The following is a 25,302-nucleotide window of genomic DNA, read 5'->3' as shown; positions in this document are numbered from 1 at the left end:
CAATGGGGCAGCGGCCTCCTTGCTTCAAGTCACGGTAACCACGCCCTCTTCCCTGCCCCTTCGTTTTCAGTACTTTTGCTGCATCTGCCTTCAGGAAGAAAGGAATCATCAGAAACACACTGCTGACTACACGCAGGTACTGCTGGCGGTTTTGGGAGGTGACAGGTTCCCTTTAATACCCCTTTAGCTGGCTGTGGATCCGCCGAATTAATGTAGAGGTGCCGGCCTCGACATACCTTTTGGTGTATCCACCGCATGTTTAAATCTACACCAACTCCTTTGCTGGCATAGATTTAGACTATTGTGGCGTAAAAAAAATACATGAGATAGGCTTGCCAACCCGTCCACTTTTATTTATTTTTTCCTTGACCTGATGTGAGCCGGGAAAAGTGGCGTACATCTGTATGTACATGACCCCCTAAGGGTACTTTCACACTTGTGGCAGGACGGATCAGACAGGCTGTTCACCCTGTCGGAGCCGTCCTTCGGCTATTTCACAAGACCGCCTTTCCGTCCCCATTGACTATAAGCTCCGGCGCAGCACGGCGAAAGGCCGCCGAACTAAAAGTCTTGCATGTCCGACTTTTTAGCCCGGCGGCCTCTGACCGCGAACTGACGTACTGCGCCAGAGCTCCGCCCCGTCCCTTTTATCGTCAATGGGGACGGAGCGGAGCACGGCGAAATAGCGGAAGGACGGATCCGACAGGGTGAACAGCCTGTCGGATCCGTCTTGCTGCAAGTATGAAAGTACCCTAAGTCAACAGTGTGGTGATCCCGCCCATCTAACACTTTTTTAGTTATGTCTATTTCACAATCAATTGATTTGTTTGGTTTGCCCTTTTTTTTTTTTTTTCCAGGTTTTAACTGCCAAGGAGAGGAAAACTCAGATAGATGACAAGAATAAACTGACTGAACATTTCATTGTTGCACTTCCAATGCTGCTATCTAAGGTACGAGTGCAGTGTCTGTGCATACGTATGCAGTGGCACCATCGTTATGAAGACAAAACCTTATGCAGTAGAACCTGGCCCTGAAATCATCTGATCATCATAGTTACTGGATTCTGAAACTGCACCCATCAGCTGTTCTCTCCAGGGAGGGCTGTGGCCAGACAGCGACTGTACCACCGAGCATGCAGTAGCATTGCGCCATTCCAGATGCTAGTTTGGGCAGGAGATTAACATAGGAGGAATATTTAAAAAGTGCAGAATAATGGTTTCTACATATGTAATATTTCATATTCTGTTTCCTGTAGTATTCTGCTGATGCGGAGAAAGTGGCAAATCTTTTACAAATCCCTCTATATTTTGATCTAGAGCTTTACAGCACTGGCCGAATGGAAAAGGTATGTCAGCATTATGTTCACAGGTAAACATTTTATTGTGTGACCATTTACGTTTCTAAGAACTTGATTGATGTTATTCATCTAGTCTATGAGATCTATAACATTAGCCACCTGTAACATTTATCGTGGGCTGCTTATTGGGTATGTCACTAAATGCTGTTTTTCTTTCTTCTGTAGCACCTGGACAGTTTACTAAAGCAAATCAAGTTTGTGGTGGAGAAACATACAGAGTCCGATGTGTTAGAAGCATGTAGTAAAACGTACAGCATCCTCTGCAGCGAGGAGTACACCATTCAGAACAGAGTGGATATCGCCCACAGTCAGCTGATTGATGAGCTGGTTGATCGCTTCTCACACGCTGTGGAGGATTTGTTGCAAGAAGTAAGTTTTCAACTATTAGTTTTGTGTCATTAAAGCGGAGCAAAATGTTGACATGTACAGAGGAAGTCAGGGTCTTTAAAGATGACTCCCTTTCCCGATAGAAGCGGATGCTATAGCTGCCGGATTTTTGCTTTTTTTCCGCACAGCAGAGCCCCCGGGTTTAATGCCTGTGACTGGCCATGATGGCGATGGAAGACATTTAACCCCTCAGGTGGTCAATTGTGAATCTGGCATGGCTCCATCGGAACCTACTTATGTTTGAAAGAACGTTTATTGGATTTTTGCATAACTAGGTATACAATTACAGTAGCAAATAAGAGTATAGTGTACAGAAACAAAAAACTATTCTTGGAGAAATACATATCACAAGCTACATTGTCATGGCATGTTAACAAGGATAACAGAATTCCTAAATATGGAGAGGAATTGCAATAATACGAAAACATTGCTCTGAAATACAGAGGCACAAGAATCAGAGGGAAATACTATATCGTAGATCTGGAGCATAGGATGAAGATAGCCAAGGTTCCCATACCTTCTCAAAAGTGTGAAATGTGTCAGAACGGAAAGCAGACAGCTTTTCAAATATCATGATCTTATTAATCCTTTCGACAACAGCTTGAAAGGTAAGCGAGTCAGATCGCCATTTAAAGGCAATATGGATTCTAGCAGCTAACAATATATATTGAGAAAGCTTGAATCTTGCATAAGTTAGCCAGTGAGGTTTATCCCCTAGAATGCACAGCGGTAGTGTAAGGGAAAAGTTGCAATCTAATACAGACGATATCAAGTTTGTTATCTGGACCCAGAACCGTTTAACCACGGGGCAGGACCACCAGGTATGTAACATAGTTCCTTCTTCGTTACAACCTCTAAAACACACAGGGGAAATCTCGGGGTAATCGGAACCTACTTAATGTCTCCTAGGCGGCAATGGTAATTCATTGCTGTCTATGGGACAATCTAAAGATTGTATGTTAAAGTGCCCTAAGGGGGCTTACTATAAGTGTAATATGTTATGGTGGCGGGAAGTAAAAAATCAAAATGCAAAAATGGAAAATCCCAGTGTCTTGAAAAGTTTTAGAAGGGGCCTGTCACTTTAGTACATGCAGTGCTATCTGCCGACAGCATGTTATAGAGTAGAAGGAGCTGAGCAGACTCATTATGGGATAAGATTCTGTATAATTTTATTTACAGCTCTGCTTATTCTGGGCTCCGGCTGTCAATCAGTGAGTAGGACCGCCCACTGACTCCTAACGCCTAGAATGAGCAGTGTTTTAAAGGAATAGAATATTGAATCTTTTCTCATAAAACTCTGTATCAGCTTGCCCATCTCCTAATGCTGTATAACAGGCTTCCCACAGGCAGGAGTACATTTTCAAGTCAACAGGTTCCTTTATGCAGCAGCCGGCCAGGGTTACGGAAACAGCCAAGCAGGCTGTGCGGCAATATGAAGTGAATGGGAGCTACGCAAACAGTGTAGCATAGCACTGGCTACTACATTAGGGGGTGTTCTGATCTCAGCCATGCGTGACTGAGATGGAATACCCCTTTAATGTCTTCCATGTTGCACCACGTTTTAGTGTGTACTCCTGAAATAGTTTGAGATCTGTATTCAGAGAGCAGTTTCTAACCTTTTCTCTCTTAATGCAGAAACGTTGCTTGTCTGCCGACCGCAGTCACAGAAATCTTCTTTCATATTGGATTTCTCATGTAGTGATTTGTCTGCAGCACTACAAGCGGATTAAATGACTGGTCATGCTCTGCTCTATAAATTATTAGCGATACTTTTATTCTTCTTTGGTGCAGTTCAAGTATATTTAATATGCATTGACTGTTACAGCACAAGCAAAAGTGAAACATTACAATAAAAATGGATTTCAAAATGCTTTTTCTGAAATATAACCTTTCCATGTATGGTCCCTACTCTAGGTTGAGGAAGCTGATGAGGATGATATATACAACGTTCTGGCTTCACTAAAGAGGTTAACGTGCTTTCACAAGTGAGTACACAAGTAAAATCTCAGTGTTTGTTTCGCAGGAGACGCCAGCCCTATCAGCCAGAGTAACTCGTATTTATTGATCAAATATGGCCTAGCCGAAAGAGACTCTTGTCCATTTGCTGTTCCTGGTTTGCAGCTCAAACAATAAGTAACTAATACAGGGGGGGAAAGAAAATCAATAATAAGTGATGCACTGCTTACAAGACATGGAGGGACATCTATCAAGAGTGGCATATCCATATGCCAGTCTTGATTTCCCTGCCTTGGTGAGGACATTTATTAAGAGGCAGATGCCTCAGGCGCATCTCGGCCCTGCTGTGCTCCAGAAACTGAAGTCTACGCTATTACAGGCTTACAACTTCCAAGAGAGAGCTTCAATTACTGTGAAGAAGGCTTCAGGGAACGCAAGAACATCCAGCAAGTACCAGGATTTCTCCTAATAGAGGATTCGGCTATGGGATCGGGTCACCACCACGTGCAGGTTTGCTCAGAAATGGCAGCAGGAAGGTGTGAGTGTATATCTACACTCACAGTGAGGCATAGGCTTTTCGAATCAAGAAGTGCAGCAAAGAAGTCACTTTTCTCCAAGAAAAACATCGCTAACCCACTGACGGGTTAGGGATTGGACTGCAGAGGACTGAGGTAAAGTTATTTTTTCTGATGAAGCCCCCTTCAAACTGTTTAGGACATGCGGAAAAGCGATTGTCCTGAGAAGAAAGGGTGAGCCCTACCATGACTCCTATGTCATGCCAACAGTAAAGCATCCTGAGGCCATTCATGTGCGGGGTTGCTTCTGATCCAAGTTAGTGGGTTAACTCAAAATTTTGCGTAAGAATACTGCCATGAATAAAGAATGGTATGAAAACATCCTCCAAGGGCAACTAATACCAACGACCCAGGAGCAATTTGGTGATGAACAGTGTTTTTCCAGCACGATGAAGCAATGTGTCCCAATGACCAGGAAACTCCCCAGCTATCAATCTCATTGAGAACCTGCAGTCAATCCTCAAAAAAGCAGGTGGACAAACAGAAACACAGAAATTGTGATAAACTTCAAGCACTGATTTAGGGAAGAAGGATTTAGCCCAAAAGCAGATATCCAGCGTGCCAGGGCAAACTGCAGATGTCTTGAAAAACAAGTTAACACTAGAAATATGGAGTCTTTGTGTCTGTCAATAAAAGTTAAAATAAAATATATGAAATGTTTATAATTCTACTTCAGTGTACCATAGAAACATCAGCTAAAAACACTGAAGCAACAAACTTGGTGAAAACCAAAATTTGTGTCAGTCTCAGGGGTATTTTGCAGTGTATATATGTCAGAGGCCAAAAATGTGATGTGAACTTAGCCTTACAGGTATACCATATATGCAGCCTGCCCTCGGCGCTGTCTGTATGGACCAGAGGTATGCAGTCCATAGATCAACATTTCTGTACCACATTTTAAAGCGTAGCTTGAAAGAAAGCTTGGCGGGAGAGTCTGCAGGGCTCCAGATGGCGACCAAAATGCGACCTAGAATTGCTAAATGGCGACACTACTTTGTAGTCTTGTCGCCATTTGCGCCTAGACCCCCCACCTTCAAATTAAACTAACATGGCACGCGCTGCTGTCAGTGCGTGCCATGTTCTTCTCAACAGCACAGGGAAGAAGGAGGCAGTCCCTCCCCCCTGCACCGCTGCCAATGGGCTGATATTGGGGAGGAGGAGGGGAGGGGCTGTGGCCACTGCGCCACCAATCAATATTGTTTATGCTTAATACAAACGCAGGCTGCGGGTGCCGGACATATCCCATACCCCTGTATGACTGCGCGTTGCGATTCGCCGCTATTAACCCCCAAGGTGCATATCGCCACGCCCAAAAAAGTGCGAACTATTTAAAATCTTTAAATCTCATATGCGATGAACACCGTAACAGAAAAAAAACATGCAATTTGCAATTTTTTTTGTCACCTTGTCCCGACAAAAATTAGGTTAGGACTATTATGGTCCAGACGTTCCATAAAATCTGGAATGCACGCAGCTTTTTTGGTGTGTGTTTTTAATTTTTTTAACGTGGTATCGCAGTACTTTTTTATGGTATTGAAATAGTCAAAATTTCGGTATCGTGACAACCCTAGGTAACACATGTGTTTATTTTTTATTATACCGTAATTATATGTATTTTAAATTTGGCAACTACATTTTTCAGGTTATGAGCCAAAGGCTCATTGATATTTTTTTAAGTCTGGAGCACTGGACTGTAAACTTTCAGCTTTATTCCAAAGAGCTGCTAAAATCACTGAAACGGCAAACTTTGTGTAAACCAAAATGTAAGTCTCGACATTTTTGGCCACAACTGTACAGTTCTACTTTGAGCCCAGAGGGGGTGGTCCTATCAGTAACTGTTGTCAGTCACTGAATAAGACCACCCCCTGGACTCCTAAGCATAGAGAGAGAGAGAGCAGAGGTTTAAATGTATATAATACTGAATTTTCACCCACAGAGCTATATACCGTATCCATGTGCTCAGCTTCTCTATACTGTGCTGGGCACATATTGGACTGACTGCCCAATATGACACGTTCCATTTAAATTACAGCCTTTAGATGTATAAATTGGTAAGGAACAAAATGCAGTTTATACAAAACACATGTAAAAATTGTTTCTAGTCTCCTAAATGTAAAATAATCTACAAATATCTTAGATACAATTTTGGGGATAACTAATACTGCGCTTTGTTTTGTCCCCGGAAGCCCTTTAAACTCTTCCAGTAGATGCTTTATGTCCCACCTTTCTTAAAGTTGAGGTTTATTTGTGCGGACCTGCATTTGCAGCTTGGACGGGTAAAGAATGTAAATGGTTGGTGTTTTTGTATTTGCAGTGCTCATGATTTAACAAAATGGGATTTATTTGGGAACTGTTACCGGCTCTTGAGGACAGGCATTGAACATGAAGGCATGATTGAGCAGGTGAGCATCTGGGGTTCACTGTGGATGCTGATGTGTGGGCGCTGTGCAAGGTAATCACTGTTCTCGCCTCTCCAGATTGGAGTCCAGGCTCTGCAGTGCGCGCACTACTCCATTCTGTGGCAACTGGTGAAAATCACAGAAGGCAACCCTTCCAAAGTAAGTTACTTGTATAACATACTCCAGTGTCTTCCCTCCGTGTTTGGCTTGTAGTTTGAGGACATCTAATGGGACTGGTTCTGGCATGACGGGATGTGTGCTGTTTCTTTACAGGAAGATATGCTGATGTTGAGAAAAACGGTAAAGTCCTTCTTGGCTGTGTGTCAGCAGTGTCTTTCCAATGTTAACACAGCGGTGAAAGAACAGGTAGGCAAAGTTCTGGAAGGCAGCCTGAAAAGTATGGCCGAAATTTGTGCTAAATTTCTTTAAAAAAATGCAGATTGCTGTTTGCCCAACACGGGCAGAAATTTAGTTTAAAAGAATGAGCAGCTGACAACTCAGGAATTTAACAAATGGTCATCATTAGCACTCATGTGTTTTCAGATTACTCGTACACTAGCCCAGATTTACTATTTATGTAGATGGTGTAAGCTTAGACCTGCACCAGACTTGTCACAGGGGCTCAGGCTGAAGGAAAAATGTGGTGTGGGGATAGATACTTTAACCTGACTCTGTACCAGGAGTCAGAAACCTTCGGCACTCCAGTTTTGGAGAAAGTACGAATACCAGTATGCACACTTGCATGGCTGTTCTCAGAACTCCCAAAGAAGTGAATGGAGCATGCTGGGAATTGTAGTTTAACAGCTGGAGTGCCGAAGGTTGCTGATCCCGTGTTCTATACCAACCATTGGTTGGCTTACTCAGAGACAGATTTTTAACCCTGAATTGTTGTGTGATTTAGCTGCAAAATGGCTCATCTTCTTTTCCACCAAGTCTGCCCCCTTTCCAGTAGGTCCCCCACCTGTCGAGCATGTCAGGAAAAGCTTGTACAAACCTTGGATGCACCGTTTTGTGCTTTTTTATTTTTTTAAGACTGAGTTTTGTCACGGGCAATTTAGTAAATCTGGGCTGTTGTATAGTGTTTCTGATAATGCTCAGCATGCTTTGCCATTTCCAAAACTTTTATATTTGGTTTCCAACAAGGAAATCTTTACAAGAGGATAGGTCTTCAATATAATTTACCAGATAGCCCCCTTTAAGTTAACCGGTAAGTGAACCAGTGTTGGAATCTGGGTCTTGCAGCCCTCGTCCATCATAAACTTGGTGACAGAATCCCTTTAAATGGGGTTGTCTGGGTTCAGAGCTTAACCCAGACATACCCTTATTTTTACCCAGGCAGCCCCCCCCCCCCCCCTTAGGCTAGCATCAGAGCATCTTCTCCTATGCGCTCCCTTGCCCTGCGCTAAATTGCGCAGGGCACAGGCTCTTTTGTTTATTATAACACACTGCTGGGCTGAAGCTTCTGCCCGGCAGTGTGTTCGGTGACGTCACCGGCTCTGATGGGCGGGCTTTAGCGCTGCCCTAGCCGTTTTACTGGCTAGGGCAGTGCTAAATCCTGCCCATCAATGCCGGTGACGTCACCGGGCTTCCTGGCAGGCATGGAGAGCCCGATACATCACTGGATCTCGAAAAATTGCCTTTGCCCTTCGCGATTTAGTGCAGGGCAAAGGAGAGTGTTGTTTTTTTTTTTTTATTATTATTTTTTACATTTCTCCACCCCAGCCAGTGGTACCTATGGAGAAATCCATACTCTCCTACTCCCTTGCACTCTATTCTAGCACTGAGGCTGGTCATTGACTGCAGCAGCTCACATCATCCTGTCCATGCAGATGGTGACCTTAAGTGCTTTGAGTGGAACAAGTGACTATGAACTTCTCCAGAGGAACAGAAAAATAGGGCTGACTCCTCAGGTCCCATAGTGAAATTTTAATCTGCCCAGAGTGATCCACACATCATATATTTTTTTTTTACCCACATACTTGTTTTTCATGTCTGCTCTCTCCCCATGTTCTCAGCATCACTGCATCCTTGCAGAATGTTTACATGCAGAACTTCCTGTTTTCATGACCTTCCTGCTAGTTTTCTAGCCAAACTCTGCATGCTCTGCGGTGTAATGTTTCTCTGAGCTAGCTCCTCCTGCCACTCTCTTCCCTCTAATAGTCACGTCCCGGACACCTCCCATCACCATGTTAGTTAGGCTGAGAAATATTAAGAAAGAGGCAGATTCTGGAGATGTTTTGAGGTACAGGTGACATTAGCAGGCAAGGGAACGAATATATAGAGTAAGAAACGATCAAACTGAAACGTAATCCCAACACAGTGAACCTGCTTTGTTATGGTAGTGACACACACTGAATCGCTGGGTCATCAGCATAGAGATGGTACTGAAAGCCAAATCTGCTGATAATGGCTATGTAGAGAGAAAATAGGAGAGGACCTAGGCCTAAGCCCCTTAGGAACCACACTGGCAAGGAGTATAGAGGAGAAGCAGAGTCAGGAAAGTTATCTGGATGGTGATTGCAATCCACACTGTTGTGTTTAGCAGACATAGGAGTAGAAGAACTGCAGGATTTTAGCTTAAAGCAATGAAAACATAGTAAACTTTTTATATACATTTTTTTCCTAGTTTTAGGTTTGTCCGTGACAGCTAGGATGTTCTAGCAGCGATGGGAAATCTGTATTTACTACAGTGCTATTACAGCTAGTAGAGTAAATTAATTACGAATTACCAAACACTAACCATTTATAAAGGAGTCAGATATTTGGCTTACAACTCCACAGCCTGCTTTATGTGACTGTAGAAATTGTTCATTTGGACCATAAAACCTCAGTATCAGCATGTGTGTAGTCAAGATCAGATCTTAATGAACTATTAGCTTTTATTGGGTGGCATTTTCTAGCCGTAACAAGTGATTTGAGGCTGATGTGTTCACTGTTTTCTTTCAGGCATTCATGCTGCTTTGTGACCTTCTTATGATCTTCAGCCATCAGTTGACCACGGGTGGAAGGGACAATCTTGTGCTGCTGATCTTCAATCCTGACCTAGGACTGCAATCTGAACTGCTGACATTTGTCATGGATCATGTGTTCATCGATCAAGATGATGAGAACCAGAGCATGGGTAATGAGGACCTTTTTGTTAATTTTTTATTTATTTTTTTAACGGTTATTCAGCTGAAATCTGTTTCTGGTCACAGCCTGAGACATGTGGACGGCCATTTTAGGGCTCTTTCACACGAGCGTGTCCCTTGCGGTAATCGCGCTGCATGTGAGACAAAGCTGTCATACTGACAGCTTTGTCGGTATGATTCTGTAATAGAAAGGTCACGCAGAGGCACACAGCATTATGAACTGTGGTGCATATTGTTAATTGAAAACAATGTTTTTAGTAATTTTGAAGCATAATACAGCATGTAAAACAATTATTTTTAATGCTCAAAGAAGCACGGATTTTTTGCAGTGTGAACATAAGCCTCAGGGTGTATTCACACTGATAATTGGGTTCATTCATCAGAATGGGGGTGTTCTGGCGAAAAGGACATGGATTTCTGCAAGCCGTATTTAGATGAAAAAGTGTTGCAGACCTTTCAATTGCATACTAAACAGTGATGTCATTTCATGCAGAAGGTGACGAGGAAGATGAAGCCAACAAAATCGAGGCGTTGCACAAGAGGAGAAATCTGCTAGCTGCTTTTTGCAAACTTATAATCTATGACATTGTAGACATGCACGCAGCGGCAGACATCTTCAAGCACTACATGAAGGTACAAATGTTGCTGTATAGAAATATAAAATTTATAAAATCGGTATAAAGATGGGTGGGGGGTATGTTTGAATAAATATGTAAGTAAATAGAGCAGCACATGGGATGATGCAGGGTTGAAGGGGATTTTGATGTATCCTCAGGCTATTTGATTGAAGGGGGTCCGACACTCAGTAGTACCCCCTCCAATCAGCTATTTTGTGGTAACTCTAGTGCTGCACATTGGCCCAGAACTACACAGCGCCGTCCATTGTGTAGTGGATGGACCTGGGAACTATAGAATGGATGGCGCTGTGTACATCCAGGGCTACCCGAAACAGCTAATCCTGGTGATTAGCCATGAGTATCAAAATCCTGGAATACCCCTCTAAAGTCTCAAAGGTATTTTAATGCTCCCTCTTTCTTTTCTGTAGTATTACAATGATTATGGTGACATCATTAAAGAAACACTAAGTAAAACGAGGCAAATGGACAAGATCCAGTGTGCCAAGACCCTGATCCTTAGTTTGCAGCAGGTAAGAATCAGGACATCACTTTATTTGGGGGTTTTGTACCCCTGATTATATCTGACAAATCTTCAAATGTAGACTCTTCTCATGGAGGAGTCATTTACATGTGCACTTACAGCCAATCACTTTATTCCTAGCTGTTCAATGAGCTGATCCAGGATCAAGGCCCCAATCTGGACAGGACGTCGGCACATGTCAGTGGTATTAAAGAGTTGGCTCGCAGGTTTGCACTCACATTTGGTCTGGATCAGATAAAGACCAGGGAAGCTGTGGCGACATTACACAAGTAAGTGACTTATGTAGGAATTTCTATAAGGGCTCATGCACACAAAAATGTTTTTTTTTTGCGTTCAGTATACTTTGTTTTTTTTAGTTCAGTATGCGTTACTTATACTGAACCATTTATTTCAATGGGTCAGCAAAAAAAACAAAAACGGAAGTGTTTCCGTGTGCATTCCGTTTTTCCGTTTCGTTCAAAGATAGAACATGTCCTATTATTGCCCGCAAATTCACATTCCGTGGCTCCATTTCCCTTATATTTTCCTGGTACTTTACTTGCATTTAATACCCTCCTTTCTAATTTTTTGAATATAGAGATGGCATAGAGTTTGCCTTTAAATACCAAAATCCCAAGGGCCTAGAGTACCCACCACTGAATTTGGCCTTCTTGGAGGTATTAAGTGAATTTTCTTCAAAGTTGTTACGGCAAGACAAGAAGACAGTGTAAGTATGACATGTCTGTGGTTATGGTCTTAATATTTAGACTGTTCATACATTCTGATTAATTTTCTTCATCGGCGTGTAAACATTTATAGGGTTCTTTGGGCTTTAGTGTTCTCCATTTAAAGGGAAGCAGACGCTAGAACAGACTATTATATTCACGTATTTAGATGTCCTTTTAGATGTTTTCTCACGCTTCACACTGGGTCTCATGATCTGGGGTACAAGACCCTAAGCAAACAGCTGATTTTGCCGGGGAAAGCTAGCCAGATTTCTACTGCAGTAGCTGCCTTAGGTGTTATGTAGTATTACATAACGGTCATTCAGATGTATGGATGCATTTCTCTGACACTAAGTTCTGTTTTATTTCTTCTCCATCTGCGCAGACATACGTATCTGGAGAAATTCCTAACGGATCATATGCAGGAGAGAAGAGAAGATGTTTGGCTGCCTCTGATCTCCTACAGAAACTCTCTAGTAACAGGCGGGGATGAGGACCGCCTGTCTGTGAATAGTGGAGGCAGTAACAGCAAGGGCTCCTCTGTGAGGAGTAAGAAAGGCCGGCCGCCGCTGCACAAGAAGAGAGGAGTGGAAGGTAAGAGCACTGCTTAGTTTGAAGAAGATTTGGGCAGATACAGTATCAGCTTTCATGGTGTTGATGACACTTGTTTTCCTGCTATAACCTTCTCTTTACACTCACTATGTGAAATATTGAAGAATATTTCTGCATTTTCTATTCAGCACCCACTGTACGCCATCAAGGCACCCTATGTTGTGTCCCGTGGAGGTACTTAGATCCTATTCCCTGTGTAGTTTCATCTGCATAGGACATGACCCAGAAAGACCTTTATGACTTGACTCTAGGAGTATGGCCAGAAGTAATCAGTGATGAAGCCCTTTCTCCCCATTAATTTTTCTGGATTTGACTTATGTCCACATTCCTCTTACAGAAGAGAGCATTGACAGCTCCTGGGTAACCAGGAACGACACCATTCAGACACCAGGAGCACTTACCACCCCTCAGCTTACATCCACTGTGCTGCGGGAAAACCCTAGACCGATACCAGAACAAATGCCTGAACAGGAATCTGAACACGGCTCAGAACCAGACTTCTTACACAAGTATGTTGTCTTTGTCATGTGCAGTTTTTTGCCTGTTCTCATTCTTTATTACTTTTCTACTGCTTTAGAGTGACTGTAGCCGATGTATAAAATACCACTGCATGGACTGGGGTTCTGGTGAAATATGCCTTCTTGGTTCTGTTTTACATCCAGGTCCAGGAATCGGCAGCAGCTGCCTGCTTTTTGATACTTTCTGTATCAGTGGGAATGAGTTGTAACAGGTTATGTGTTCTCTCCTTCCTAGTCCACAGATGCAGATGTCTTGGTTGGGTCAGCAGAAGTTAGAAGACTTGAATAGAAAAGACAGAACATCCATGAGCTACATGAAAGTGCGGAGTGGAGTTAGGCACGGAGTGTAAGTATTTAGCGTGGAGCTCTGCAGGGCATTATTTCTAGTTTGACTGTATCTTTTCCCAGGGCCACAAAGCATTTTCACCCCCCACAGTAACTGTGTAGCTAATGAACTGATAACTACTTGGCTAAGTAAATAGCACCTGCAGATAATTCTCTGATCTCTCTACCCACCCCCCCTTTTTCAGACGAGGATTAATGGAGGATGATGCAGAGCCCATATTTGAGGATGTAATGATGTCATCGAGGGGACAATTGGAAGACATGAATGAGGAGTTTGAGGACACCATGGTTATTGATCTGGTAAGTAGATTTTCTTTGTATGTGACAGTCTGAATGTACCTTGTACATGCCAGCCATGTGGTATCATTTATTATTCATAACATGCATTGTGATGGCTCAAAATCGATTGTATAAAGGCATCTCCATGCTGGACAGCTGCCATCATTCACAAGTCCTCTTATCCTTGAGTGACACACAATGGTGATAATTTACCACAATAATGATTAAAAAGTGTGACTATGTGACAATTGCTGAGAGATATGAATAAGGTTATTTATAAATAAGGGGCTTTTCTCACCACTAGTTCGTGCCACAAAAGATAGGGCATGTCCTACCCTTTGGCCAGAGCATGCAAATCGTAGACCCATTGAAGTCAATTTGTCCACAACGCAGGGCACACGATTGGGGTTCTTGTTTTGCAGATCCATGGTTTGCTGTCCACAAAATGGACACAGTTGTGTGAATAGCCCCTAAGGCTTTGAGAACATAAATGTATGATACTGCTGTCCTTTGGTTGTTTTGTAAGCTTAACTTGCAGACAGACCTCACTTTGCTCTATTTGAAGGTGGTCTTCTGATCTTTGTTTCTCTTAAACATTTACTAACTCCCAGCCTTTTTTTTTTTTTTTTTTTTTCCTTTCTATTTTTCTAGCCACCATCTCGAAACAGACGGGAAAGAGCAGAGCTCCGACCAGACTTCTTTGACTCCGCAGCCATTATTGAGGATGATTCAGTGCGTATTTGTTGTATTGAAATGCAGGCAGTTTTTTAGATTTATCTTTAACCCCTTAAGGACCCTTGCTGGACGTGACTTAAGGACCAGCGACGTATATGTACAGCTCCTGCACCCGCCCAACCAGTGACACGGACCCGGGTCCCTGCTGCATACGCCAGCATCTGTGAAGACACCGATGTGGGCGTATTAACCCCTTTGTATTCAGCAGTCAAAGCTGATTGCGGCATGCAGAGGGTTTGCGGAGGGTACGGGTGCCCTCCGCATGTCCATCGGGTTCCCGCGCTGCAGTGGCGGGGACCCAATGGCCGAGAAGGCAAGCTCGAAGCCTTCCATACAGGTTGTATTGTAATGCATTGCAGGATAGATTAGAATTTGAAGTCCCATAGTGGGACAAAAATAAAAAGTACAAAATAAAGTTTCAAGTAAAAAAATAATAATAATTATAAATACAATTTTCCAAAATAAAACGGACAAAATTGTAAAAAAAAAAAGACATTGGGTATTGCTGCGTCCATAACGACTGGCTCTATAAAAATATCACATGATCCACCCCTCACCTGAACGCCGTAGAAAAAAATAAAATAACTGCTAAAACGACTATTTTTTGGTCACCTTACATTACAAAAAGTGCAACACCAAGCGATCAAAAAGGTGTATGCCCCCCAAAATGGTACCAATCAAACCGTCACCTCATCCCGCAAAAAATGAGCCCCTGCATAAAACAATCGACCCAAAAAATTAATAAATATGGCTCTCAGAATATGGAGACACTAAAACATGATTATTTTTTTGGGTTTCAAAAATGTATTGTGTTAAACGTGAAAAAAGAAAAAGTAGATATATTGGGTATCGCCGTGTCTGTAACAACCAGGTCTATTAAAATGTCACATGACCTAACCCCTCAGGTGAACACTGTAAAAAATTAAAAAAATTTCCATTGTACATTGGAAAAAGTGTAATAGCAAGTGATCAGAGTCATATGCACCCTAAAATAGTACCGATCAATCTGTTATCTCATCCTGCAAAAAATGAGCCCCTACATAAGACAGTCGCCTAAAAAACAGAATATGGAGACACTAAAAAAATCTTTTTTCAAAAATGCGTTATTATGTAAAACTGAAACAACCAAAAAAGTAGTCATATTTGGTAACGAGCTGCTCTATAAAAATAGCTCATGATCTAACCTGTCACATGACCGTTGTAAATGACAAAATATAAAACTGTGCCAAAACAGCTATTTTTTTGTTTCCTTGCCTCACAAAAAGTGTAATATAGAGCAACCAAAAATCATCTGTACCCTAAAATAGTACCAACAAAACTGCCACCTTATCCCGTAGTTTCCAAAATGGGGTAATTTTTTGGGCGTTTTTAATTTAGGGGTGCATCAGGGGGGCTTCAAATGTGACATGGCAACCTAAAATTCAGTTTTGAATACCTTGAGGGGTGTAGTTTTTAAATGGGGCCATTTATGGGTGGTTTCTATTATGTAAGCCTCACAAAGTGACTTCAGACCTGAACTGGTCCTTAGAAATTGGGTTTTGGAAATTTTCTAAACTTCTAAGCCTTCTAACGTCCCAAAAAAAGAAAATGTCATTTACAAAATGATCCAAACATGAAGTAGACATATGGGGAATGTAAAGTAATAACTATTTTAGGAGGTATCACTATCTGTTTTAAAAGCGGAGAAATTGAAATTTAGAAAATTGATAATTTTTCCAACGTTTTTGTATAAATAACAATTAAATATTTCTCGCCCATTTTCCTTGGGGGACACAGACCTTGGGTATAGCTCAGCTCCCTAGGAGGCGTGACACTAAGTAAAACTGTTAAGCCCCTCCTCCATCAGCTATACCCTCAGCCTGGAGATAGAGGCTACCAGTTTTAGCTTAGTGTCCAAGGAGGCAGGACACTCCCTGCTACTGCAGGGCTGTTTTCTCCTTGTTATTTTTACTTTTTCTTCTAATTTTGTTATTTTATTTTTTCCTAGGGATACCAGAGACGCATTTGACCTCTCTGCTCTCCCGGGGTTGAGCTGCGCCAGTGCCAACTTATCTGCACTGCTGCCTCCCCCACAGAAGCAATAGGAGGATCTGGGCAGCAATGGCTCCCCTACATCCCGCCAGCTAGGGGGTCGCCCGCACGCCAAGCCCCTCTTCCAGCTTCCTGCCACTGCGGTGCCAGTGGCTGAAGGGGCGACCCTGCTGGAAAGGACTGAGGGTGAAGACGTCGCACGGTGAGATGGCTATTCCAGCCCATACCCCGTCCCTATCTGCAGCATCTACCCCTCTGGGTAAGGGGGGCACCCGTGGTCGCACATTCTGAGCGCTCATCTGCAGGACAATGCAGCACAGCAGCATCCTCAGCACCCCCACGCTTTTCCCCCCCACGCTGCTATCTTCTCCCCCCCCCCTCATTTGGGGCTGACTCCATTTTTCTCTTCTCTCTCTCCCCCTTCCCGCCGAGAACGGGGGGCGGGGCTTAGCGGTCCCGGCAGGGGGCGGGGCTTCCGCGCGTCATTTTGGGGGCGGAGCTACGTTCTCCTTCACAGGAGACATTTCAAGCGCTGGAGGGGGCGGAGCTTGTTCCCCGCGCTTTCTGCTGAGGTTTCCCGCGCTTTCTGCTGAGGTTTCCCGCGCTTCCTCACTCCTGACAGGAAGCTGGGACACGGTGGGGGACTCTAACCTCCTGTGTACATCGCTCGGCTTCTGTGGGCGCTCTCTGCGGCTCACTGCTTCTCTGCTGCTGCTGATCTGGGCCATCTCCTGACGTTCTTCTGAGGCACTGGTAGGACAGTTAACCCTCTCCTAACCCTCCTGGTCATAGCTGCTATAACCCTTTGTGGTCTCTATATTAGAGTACAACCACACTTCAGCATGTCAGATCCCACAGGTGCCCCCAAACCCTGGTACCATGCCTGTACCGCCTGTAAGGAACTTTTTCCGCGTGGGCAATCTGAGCCGCATTGCCTTGCATGTCAGGCCCCGGTGCAGGGCCCGCTTCCCGCTGCGCCCCCCGGTGCCTCTGAACCCCCTGACTGGGCTAGGTCTCTGTCTCAGGCGGTGGAAAGCCTTACACACGTAGTGGGCCGTCTCGTGGATAGACCGCCTCTCCCGCAGGCTGCCACAATCCCTGTCGCACCCGCTGGGACTACCATTTCTGCCGCCCCCACTGGTTCCCTGCCTCCCAGCGAATCTTCCAGGGCCCGGCATACTCAGAAACGTTCAAGGGTTGAGCGCACATCTTCTCCAGATGCTTCGCTCTCTCCGCCATGCGTGCAAGCTCAGTCAAGTCTATCCTCTCAAAGGGATACGCTTTCTGAGGGAGAACTGGCGGATTCGGACGTGGACATGGACTCAGAGCTTCCGTCCAAATTGGCGTCCGCGGTGGGGCATCTTGTCACTAGCATCCGTGATACCTTTCAGCTACACGATGACCCCCCCAGCTCTGAACAGGCCGGCGTGTCCTTTCTCCGCCCCAAACAGGCCACCAAGGTTTTTCCCATACACGCTGATTTTTCTTCTGTGGTATCCAAGGCTTGGACTCGGCCTAACGTCCGCTTTATTACACCCAAAAAGCTGGACATTTGTTATCCCTTTCCAGCGGATTCTGTGACCACGTGGACATCCCCGCCTAAGGTTGATCCTCCCGTGGCTCGCCTGTCCAAAAGCACTACTATTCCTGTACAGGACGGATCTTCCCTCCAGTCTGTTGAGGACCGTCGTACGGAATCCCTCTCCAAGGCCATATTTACTGCCTCTGGTTCGGCCCTTAGACCGGTCTTTGCCTCCGCAAGCGGTCTCTGAATGGGGTTTGCAACTGGAACGGGAGTTAGGGTCGGACGTCCCTGTTCAGGACCTCCGTTCCTTAGCCCAACTAATTGTTCAGGCCGAAAAATTCGTCTGTGAGGCCTCCCTTGATGCGGGTGCCCTCATTGCCCGTTCCTCTGCCCTGGCAGTTTCTGTCAGGAGGGAACTCTGGCTGAAGGTTTGGGCGGCGGACGCCGCTTCCAAAATCTCTTTGGCCGGCCTACCATTCACGGGTTCCCGCCTGTTCGGAACCCGTCTGGACGAACTTATATCAGAGGCCACGGGTGGGAAGAGTACTCACCTCCCCCAGTCCAGGCCAATGGGCGCCCCCCGTGGTCGCGCTGGTTCGTCCCGTTTTCGGTCCTTTCGCAAGCCCACCGGGTCTAGACCCGCGGCCAGTTCTTCTTCCTCTGGCCCAGCCCAGGATAGACGCAAGAAGCCGTTTTTTCGGACGCAACCTACCTGGCGCAAGTCCCAGCCTGCACGGGCTCCCACAGGCCAGCAGCCCTCTGCCTGAAGGTGCGCCCCCACCCACCCGGGTGGGGGGCCGCCTCCTCCTATTCAGGAACGTATGGCGGGCCCACATCTCAGACGCATGGGCGCTCGAGATTGTATCTTGCGGATACAAAATCGAATTTGCGTCCATTCCGCCAGACCGTTTCTTCCGATCCCGTCCTCCGCGAGATCCCGTACGAGTGGCCGCCTTCTTCGCGGCCATTCACTCTCTAATGGACAAGGGTGTCGTCGCCCCCGTGCCTCCGACGGAAAGGTTCAGGGGGTTCTACTCGAACCTCTTTGTGGTTCCCAAGAAGGAAGGCTCAGTGCGTCCGATCTTGGACCTAAAACGCCTGAACCGTTTTCTCCGACTGCAGAGATTCCGGATGGAGTCTCTCAGGTCCGCAGTGGCCTCCCTGGAAAGAGGGGATTTCATGGCCTCAATCGACATTCAGGATGCATACCTCCACGTTCCGGTTGCTCCATGTCATCACCGCTTCCTGCGCTTTGCGGTGGGGGGCGATCACTTCCAATTCGTCGCCCTTCCCTTTGGTCTGGCGACTGCTCCTCGAGTGTTCACCAAGGTCCTGGCCCCTGTCTTGGCCCTTCTACGTTCAAGAAGTGTTTTTCTTCTCCCATACTTGGACGACATCCTGGTCAAGGCACCCTCCTTCTCTCAGACATCCCGCAGTGTGGAACTCACTCTGGAGACCCTGACGCGGTTCGGTTGGATTATCAACCACCCCAAATCTTCCCTTACCCCCTCCAGACGGCTGATCTTCCTGGGGATGCTCCTGGATACAGAGTTGGCGGAGGTCCGCCTTCCGTCGGACAAGCGTCTGGCCCTTCGCGGGTCGGTTCGCAGTCTCCTCCGTCATCACCGCCCTTCCCTCAGATCCAGCATGCGGTTGTTGGGAAAGATGGTTGCCTGTTTCGAAAGCGGTGCCGTTCGCACAATTCCGATCCCGCACCTTTCAGAGGGCAATTCTGTCGGCCTGGGACAAATCACTGAGGAGTCTGGACAGGACCTTTCTTCTGCCTCCCCTGGCTCGAGCTTCCCTCGGCTGGTGGTTGCATATCCCTCTAAGGGGGAAGTCCTTCCTTCCACTGAACTGGCTGGTGATTACCACAGATGCCAGCTTACGGGGGTGGGGGGGGGTTTTCCCTCCCCGGTCCGTCCAGGGCGTTTGGTCTCTATCGGAGTCCAGACTTCCAATCAATATTCTGGAACTGAGGGCGATTCTTCTGTCCCTCAGACACTGGACCCATCTGCTGAGGGGCCACCCTGTTCGGATCCAATCGGACAATGCCACGGCTGTGGCATACATAAACCATCAGGGAGGCACTCGCAGCGCTGCAGCGATGCAAGAGGTGACCCTCATTCTCCTCTGGGCGGAGACGCACGTGCCGGCCTTATCTGCGATTTACATCCCGGGGGTGGACAACTGGGCGGCGGATTTCCTCAGCCGGTCCACCATCGACCCGGGAGAATGGTCCCTGCACCCAGAGGTGTTCGAAGCCCTTTGTCTTCGCTGGGGTCGCCCCGACGTGGACCTCATGGCCTCCAAATTCAACCACAAGGTCCCCCTATACCTGGCCAGGGCACGGGACCCGAAGGCATACGGCGCCGACGCGCTCGTCCTTCCGTGGCGCGAATTCTCCCTTCTGTACGTCTTTCCTCCTTTTCCCCTCCTGCCACGGGTTCTTCGGAGGATCGCGGCAGAGGGCGTCCCCGCGATTCTAATCGCCCCGGATTGGCCCCGCCGGTCTTGGTACGCCGACCTAATGTTGCTGTTGGCAGACGCACCGTGGCCACTGCCCTCCAGGGAAGACCTTCTCTCTCAGGGACCGATCTTCCACGAGCATTTAGGCTCGCTACGTTTGACGGCGTGGCTATTGAGACCGCCGTCTTAACGCGACGGGGTTTCTCCGCGGACGTAGTCCGCACCATGATCCGGGCTCGTAAGCCCGTATCCTCTAGGATCTACTATCGGGTTTGGAGGTCCTATCTGGGGTTCTGTGAGTCCCGGAGCATCCCACCTCTCCGGTTTTCTCTTCCCACAATCCTGTCCTTCCTCCAGTCGGGTCTGGACCTGGGGCTGTGCCTCAGTTCTCTGAAGGGTCAGATTTCGGCGCTGTCTATTCTTCTCCAGCGTCCCCTGGCCCCTCTAGGGCCAATTAAGACCTTTTTACAAGGGGTGGCTCACTCTGTTCCGCCGTACCGCCCTCCAGTTCCTTCCTGGGACCTGAATGTGGTGCTCTCGGCGCTCCAATCAGCCCCCTTCGAGCCTTTACGGGAGGTCTCCCTTCGCCTTCTGTCCTGCAAGGTCATCTTTCTTGTGGCCGTCACGTCTCTCCGACGGGTGTCGGAGTTAGCGGCTCTTTCTTGCTCCGAACCTTTCCTGATCTTCCACCAGGATAAGGTTGTGCTTCGGCCTGTCCCGACTTTCCTGCCAAAGGTGGTCTCCGCCTTTCACATCAATGAGGACATCGTCCTTCCGTCGCTCTGTCCCTCTCCTTCCCACCCCAGAGAACGGGAACTGCACCGTCTGGATGTGGTCAGGGCGTTGAGGATTTACTTGGAGGTCACCGGGTCCTTTCGGCGCACGGACTCCCTGTTTGTGGTTCCGGAGGGTTCGCGCAAAGGGTTGGCGGTCTCCAAGGTGGCTATTGCCCGTTTCATTAAACTGGCGGTGTCTGAGGCTTATCGAGCCAAGGGCAGACCTCCGCCTTTTGGCGTCACTGCTCATTCCACCAGAGCAGTCGGAGCTTCCTGGGCGCAGAGGCATCGGGCCTCGGCTGAACAGTTGTGCAAAGCAGCCACTTGGTCCTCTCTGCACACTTTCACAAAGTTCTATAGGGTGCATACGCATGCATCAGCGGATGCTGCGTTGGGCCGCCTGGTTTTGCAGGCAGCGGTTTCCTGATGCTCTGGTGGTGTTCCGCCTTGGGTTTGTGGTCCCTCCCTTCTTGGACTGCTCTTGAACGTCCCAAGGTCTGTGTCCCCCAAGGAAAATGGGCGAGAAAAGGAGATTTTTGTATAACTTACCAGTTAAATCTCTTTCTCGCTCTTCCTTGGGGGACACAGCACCCACCCTTCTGTGTTTGGTTACAGGGTTATGGTCTGGCGCCCCGTTGGGTTGCTGGCTGGTTGTTTCCGTTATTGGTTGTTATCCTTTCACTACTTGGACACGCAACTGGTAGCCTCTATCTCCAGGCTGAGGGTATAGCTGATGGAGGAGGGGCTTAACAGTTTTACTTAGTTTCACGCCTCCTAGGGAGCTGAGCTATACCCAAGGTCTGTGTCCCCCAAGGAAGAGCGAGAAAGAGATTTAACTGGTAAGTTATACAAAAATCTCCTTTTTGACTCTAATTTTACCACTGTCATGAAGTACAGTGACAAGAAAACAATCTCAGAACGGCCTGGATAAGTAAAAGCGTTTTAAAGTAATCACCACATAAAGTGACACATGTCAGATATGCAAAAAATGGCCTGGTCCTTAAGGTGAAAAATGGCAGGGTCCTGAAGGGGTTAAGCAGGCAGCATATTGCAATCAAAGCATGTCTGACTAGAGCTGCTACTACTCCCCATCTTCCGGTTTCCATTAAGAACTTCATTGGACCTCAAGGTCATTTCTGTAGTGTCCAGCATTAATTGGTGGTAGATTTAAAACCGTTACATCCTCCTGACTTTTGGTTGAGTGTTTTCATAAAGTGAAGTGATGTCTGAGGGCACAGGGGAAAGGGTCGTATTCTTTTACTGTGGGCATATTATGAATTTTGCTTTCCCTGTAGGAATGTCCAAGGAGCACCATTACAAAGGGGCTTTATAGTGCCATGGCCACAACTTGTTCTAGTACAGTTATGGCGAACCTTTTACAGACCGAGTGCCCAAACTGCAACCCAAAACACATTTATTTATCTCAGTGCCAACACGCACTTTAACCTGAATGCCAATATAGTATATCTTCCATGTACTTTATCATGTAGCTGTAATAGCCGGCCTACATTCAGTGCGCTGCCTGTGCTGTTCATAGTGAGCCCTGCGCTGATGAATGGCAGGAAAAGTCTAAGGCATACTGGTACACCATACCAGGGAGCGGGTGCCCACAGAGAGGGCTCTGAGTGCCACCTCTGGCACCCGTGCAATAGGTTCGCCACCACTGTTCTAGTAGAATCACTTCCATGTTCTCTTCATCTCCTACCTAATGGGAAGCAGACATAGTTAGCAAATGCGGTGCTGCAGTTGTCAAGGTGTAGGACCACCACAGCCTCACTTGTGTAGTGTCTATTAATAAATTGCTATGCAATTTGGACATTGGACTGTCACCGCCACAACTAGTGCCCAAGTTTGCCATGTCTCACTTCAAACTTTGGCCATGAGTCACAGAGAAGAGCATACATGACATTGACCCCTTAGTCTAGACATCCCTTTATTTGCTTATTCTGTGTGTTAGCATTGAAGCACACTAAGGCTACTTTCACACTTGCTTTCAGAGCGGATCCGTCTGGTGTCTGCACAGACGGATCCGCTCCTATAATGCAGACGATGGGATCCGTTCAGAACGGATCCGTCTGCATTATAGTTTAGAAAAAATTCTAAGTATGAAAAGTTGCTCAGACGGATCCGTCCAGACTTTACATTGAAAGTCAATGGGGGACGGATCCGTTTGAAAATTGAGCCATAGTGTGTCATCTTCAAACTGATCCGTCCCCATTGACTTACATTGTAAGTCTGGACGGATCCGTTTGCCTCCGCACGGCCAGGCGGACACCCGAATGCTGCAAGCATGAAGGTACCTTCTGTTGGAAAGCACTAAGTGGTATTTTTTCAATCTATATAGGGGTATAATAATTTTTTTCAATTATAGTTCAAAGATATTTTTATATTCCTTCTTGTAGATATTCAATGACATTTGAACTTTTCATTTTTTTTTGTACGGGTAGGCTCATATATCATTTGTGACCAGCTATCTGTTTTGAGTAGGGCACAGCTGATTGCATTTTTGTGAACCAGTCCAGCATTCATAGCCGGACAGGAAAAGCCTGCATGCTGCATCTATCTGACCAGCTTACGGAGACGTCTGGCATTACAGCTCATGCGCAAGATATAGAAATGATCCTGCAGAAAACAGTTGGATCCTTTCTAGTATCCCTTTCCGTTTGGATTTTTCACTACAACGCTACGAGAGGAAAAAAAACAAAAAAACGGCTGAATATAATAGGAGCATGGTATAGTATATATGTAATTCTTCCTTCTTCTATTCTAGGGATTTGGGATGCCAATGTTCTGAGGTTCAGCACATACCTGGAACTCTTGTTTAAAGGCCTGTATACTGTGAGCTTCTGTAAGAAAATTAGAAAAACACACACAAAAAAAAAAAAAACTTTTTTTAACAGTTTTTGTTCAAACCAAATGCTTTGTGGTATTAATGGATTCTGTACAACCTGGAGAAGGTTCCCGGTGTCTGGAAAGAACACTACACGCCCCTCGTCGGGATCAGTGGACGCTGAATGCTCGCGTTTGGTGATGCAGAGAAATAATTGGATACATAGCCTGTTTTATGGACAAATGGTTTTATTGACTCATTTTCCTGCTGTACTAGTCAACATTTTAACATTTCTCCCCCTTTCTATGTTTAAGTCTCTGTTTCTACATATTGGCATATCATCTGGCCTAGAGGACCACAGTCTGTACCCCCTATACGGAAATGTACATAAATTACAAAATGCACTGGAAGAGGAAATGAAAGCAGGGGCACAGACGAGGCCAAATTAAATTCTTATAACCCAGTCCCAGCAGAACAAGGATTTTTATTACTCGATGGAATTCACCACCTATATCATCTGTTGTATTTTTTTTTTTTCCTCCTGAAGTTTTGTACTCCGATTCTGCGGTCCCTGTCCCTCACAGAATGTCGCATTTTCTTTCTTTCTTTTTTTTATCAGAAAGGACATTTTTTTTACCTGTCCTGCACATTTTACAAGTGGATACCAGCAAACTTAGGACAGCAGCAATTCAGTTTAGTTTCACTTAAGAGTCAACAATTTCTTCTTTTATCCCTTTTCTTTTGTTGTCACCTTTTTTATATTCCTTGTATTGTTGGACACATCCATACATATTTTACAATAAATAAAGGAAACTTATAATAGCGGGACTGACATGAGCCTAATATCCATGCAGTAAATTTCAACAGTAATATTTTTGTAAAGAAATGGTACAAAAAAATGCAATTTTAAACATATTTGTCGCCTATAACAAGCGCTTGGATGGGTATTTTGTTTTCCATTGTCCCCCTCTGGTCAATGTTGCAAGTTATAACATTTTCAGTGTTATCTGTTCCTGAGTTTGGCTCTTTTTAAACGGGAAAGAGGAAAGTATTTTTCCCCCAGCACAATAATTCCCCGTTTAACTGCCCTGTTCTGTATTATTGTAATAAAAGTCAAAATCACATGTCTTAAATAAAGTGATTTTAACAGTACTTGTTAGAATGGTTTTCTACTCATTATGCAAAATCAGATTTTCTGTTTTAGGCTTCATGCACACGACCGTTGTGCAGCCGTCCATGCATTGAGGACTGCAATTTGCAGTAAAAAATGAACCAAGCCAGCAAAGGAGGCAATATGGGTAATAACAGCACATTAGTAAGTGCCTTGTATTAACTTTCTCTACATGATAAATGGATGCGGACAGGACACATAACATTCGCGTGCTGTCAACATTTTTGGGCGGCCCCATAGAAAAGAAAGGGTCTGAATTTGATCTGTAAAAAATGCAAACTGAAAATACATTTGTGTGCATGAGGCCTAAGTGTGTGTGTATATGTGTATATTTATTATTCATA

General features: G+C 45.7%; 1 protein-coding gene across 1 annotated transcript in view; it reads left to right on the top strand.

Moving 5' to 3' along the window:
• STAG1 (stromal antigen 1) overlaps window positions 1-24,939 on the top strand; it is a 147,485-nt gene extending 122,546 nt beyond the window's left edge. Inside the window, exons 17-34 of the mRNA XM_044290071.1 lie at window positions 858-950; window positions 1,256-1,345; window positions 1,523-1,726; window positions 3,659-3,729; window positions 6,590-6,677; window positions 6,753-6,833; window positions 6,948-7,040; window positions 9,621-9,795; window positions 10,299-10,438; window positions 10,851-10,952; window positions 11,084-11,232; window positions 11,541-11,669; window positions 12,053-12,261; window positions 12,617-12,788; window positions 13,033-13,143; window positions 13,328-13,442; window positions 14,073-14,153; window positions 23,728-24,939. Of these exons, the coding sequence (XP_044146006.1) occupies window positions 858-950; window positions 1,256-1,345; window positions 1,523-1,726; window positions 3,659-3,729; window positions 6,590-6,677; window positions 6,753-6,833; window positions 6,948-7,040; window positions 9,621-9,795; window positions 10,299-10,438; window positions 10,851-10,952; window positions 11,084-11,232; window positions 11,541-11,669; window positions 12,053-12,261; window positions 12,617-12,788; window positions 13,033-13,143; window positions 13,328-13,442; window positions 14,073-14,153; window positions 23,728-23,751 (2,127 nt within the window). The 3' untranslated portion in view covers window positions 23,752-24,939. The remainder of the gene's footprint in view (window positions 1-857; window positions 951-1,255; window positions 1,346-1,522; window positions 1,727-3,658; window positions 3,730-6,589; window positions 6,678-6,752; window positions 6,834-6,947; window positions 7,041-9,620; window positions 9,796-10,298; window positions 10,439-10,850; window positions 10,953-11,083; window positions 11,233-11,540; window positions 11,670-12,052; window positions 12,262-12,616; window positions 12,789-13,032; window positions 13,144-13,327; window positions 13,443-14,072; window positions 14,154-23,727) is intronic.
• The last annotated feature ends 363 nt before the right edge of the window (window positions 24,940-25,302 follow it).

The sequence above is a fragment of the Bufo gargarizans genome, chromosome 4 (assembly GCF_014858855.1).
Source record: "Bufo gargarizans isolate SCDJY-AF-19 chromosome 4, ASM1485885v1, whole genome shotgun sequence".
Lineage (NCBI taxonomy): Eukaryota > Metazoa > Chordata > Amphibia > Anura > Bufonidae > Bufo > Bufo gargarizans.
This window is presented reverse-complemented; position numbering and strand designations above follow the sequence as displayed.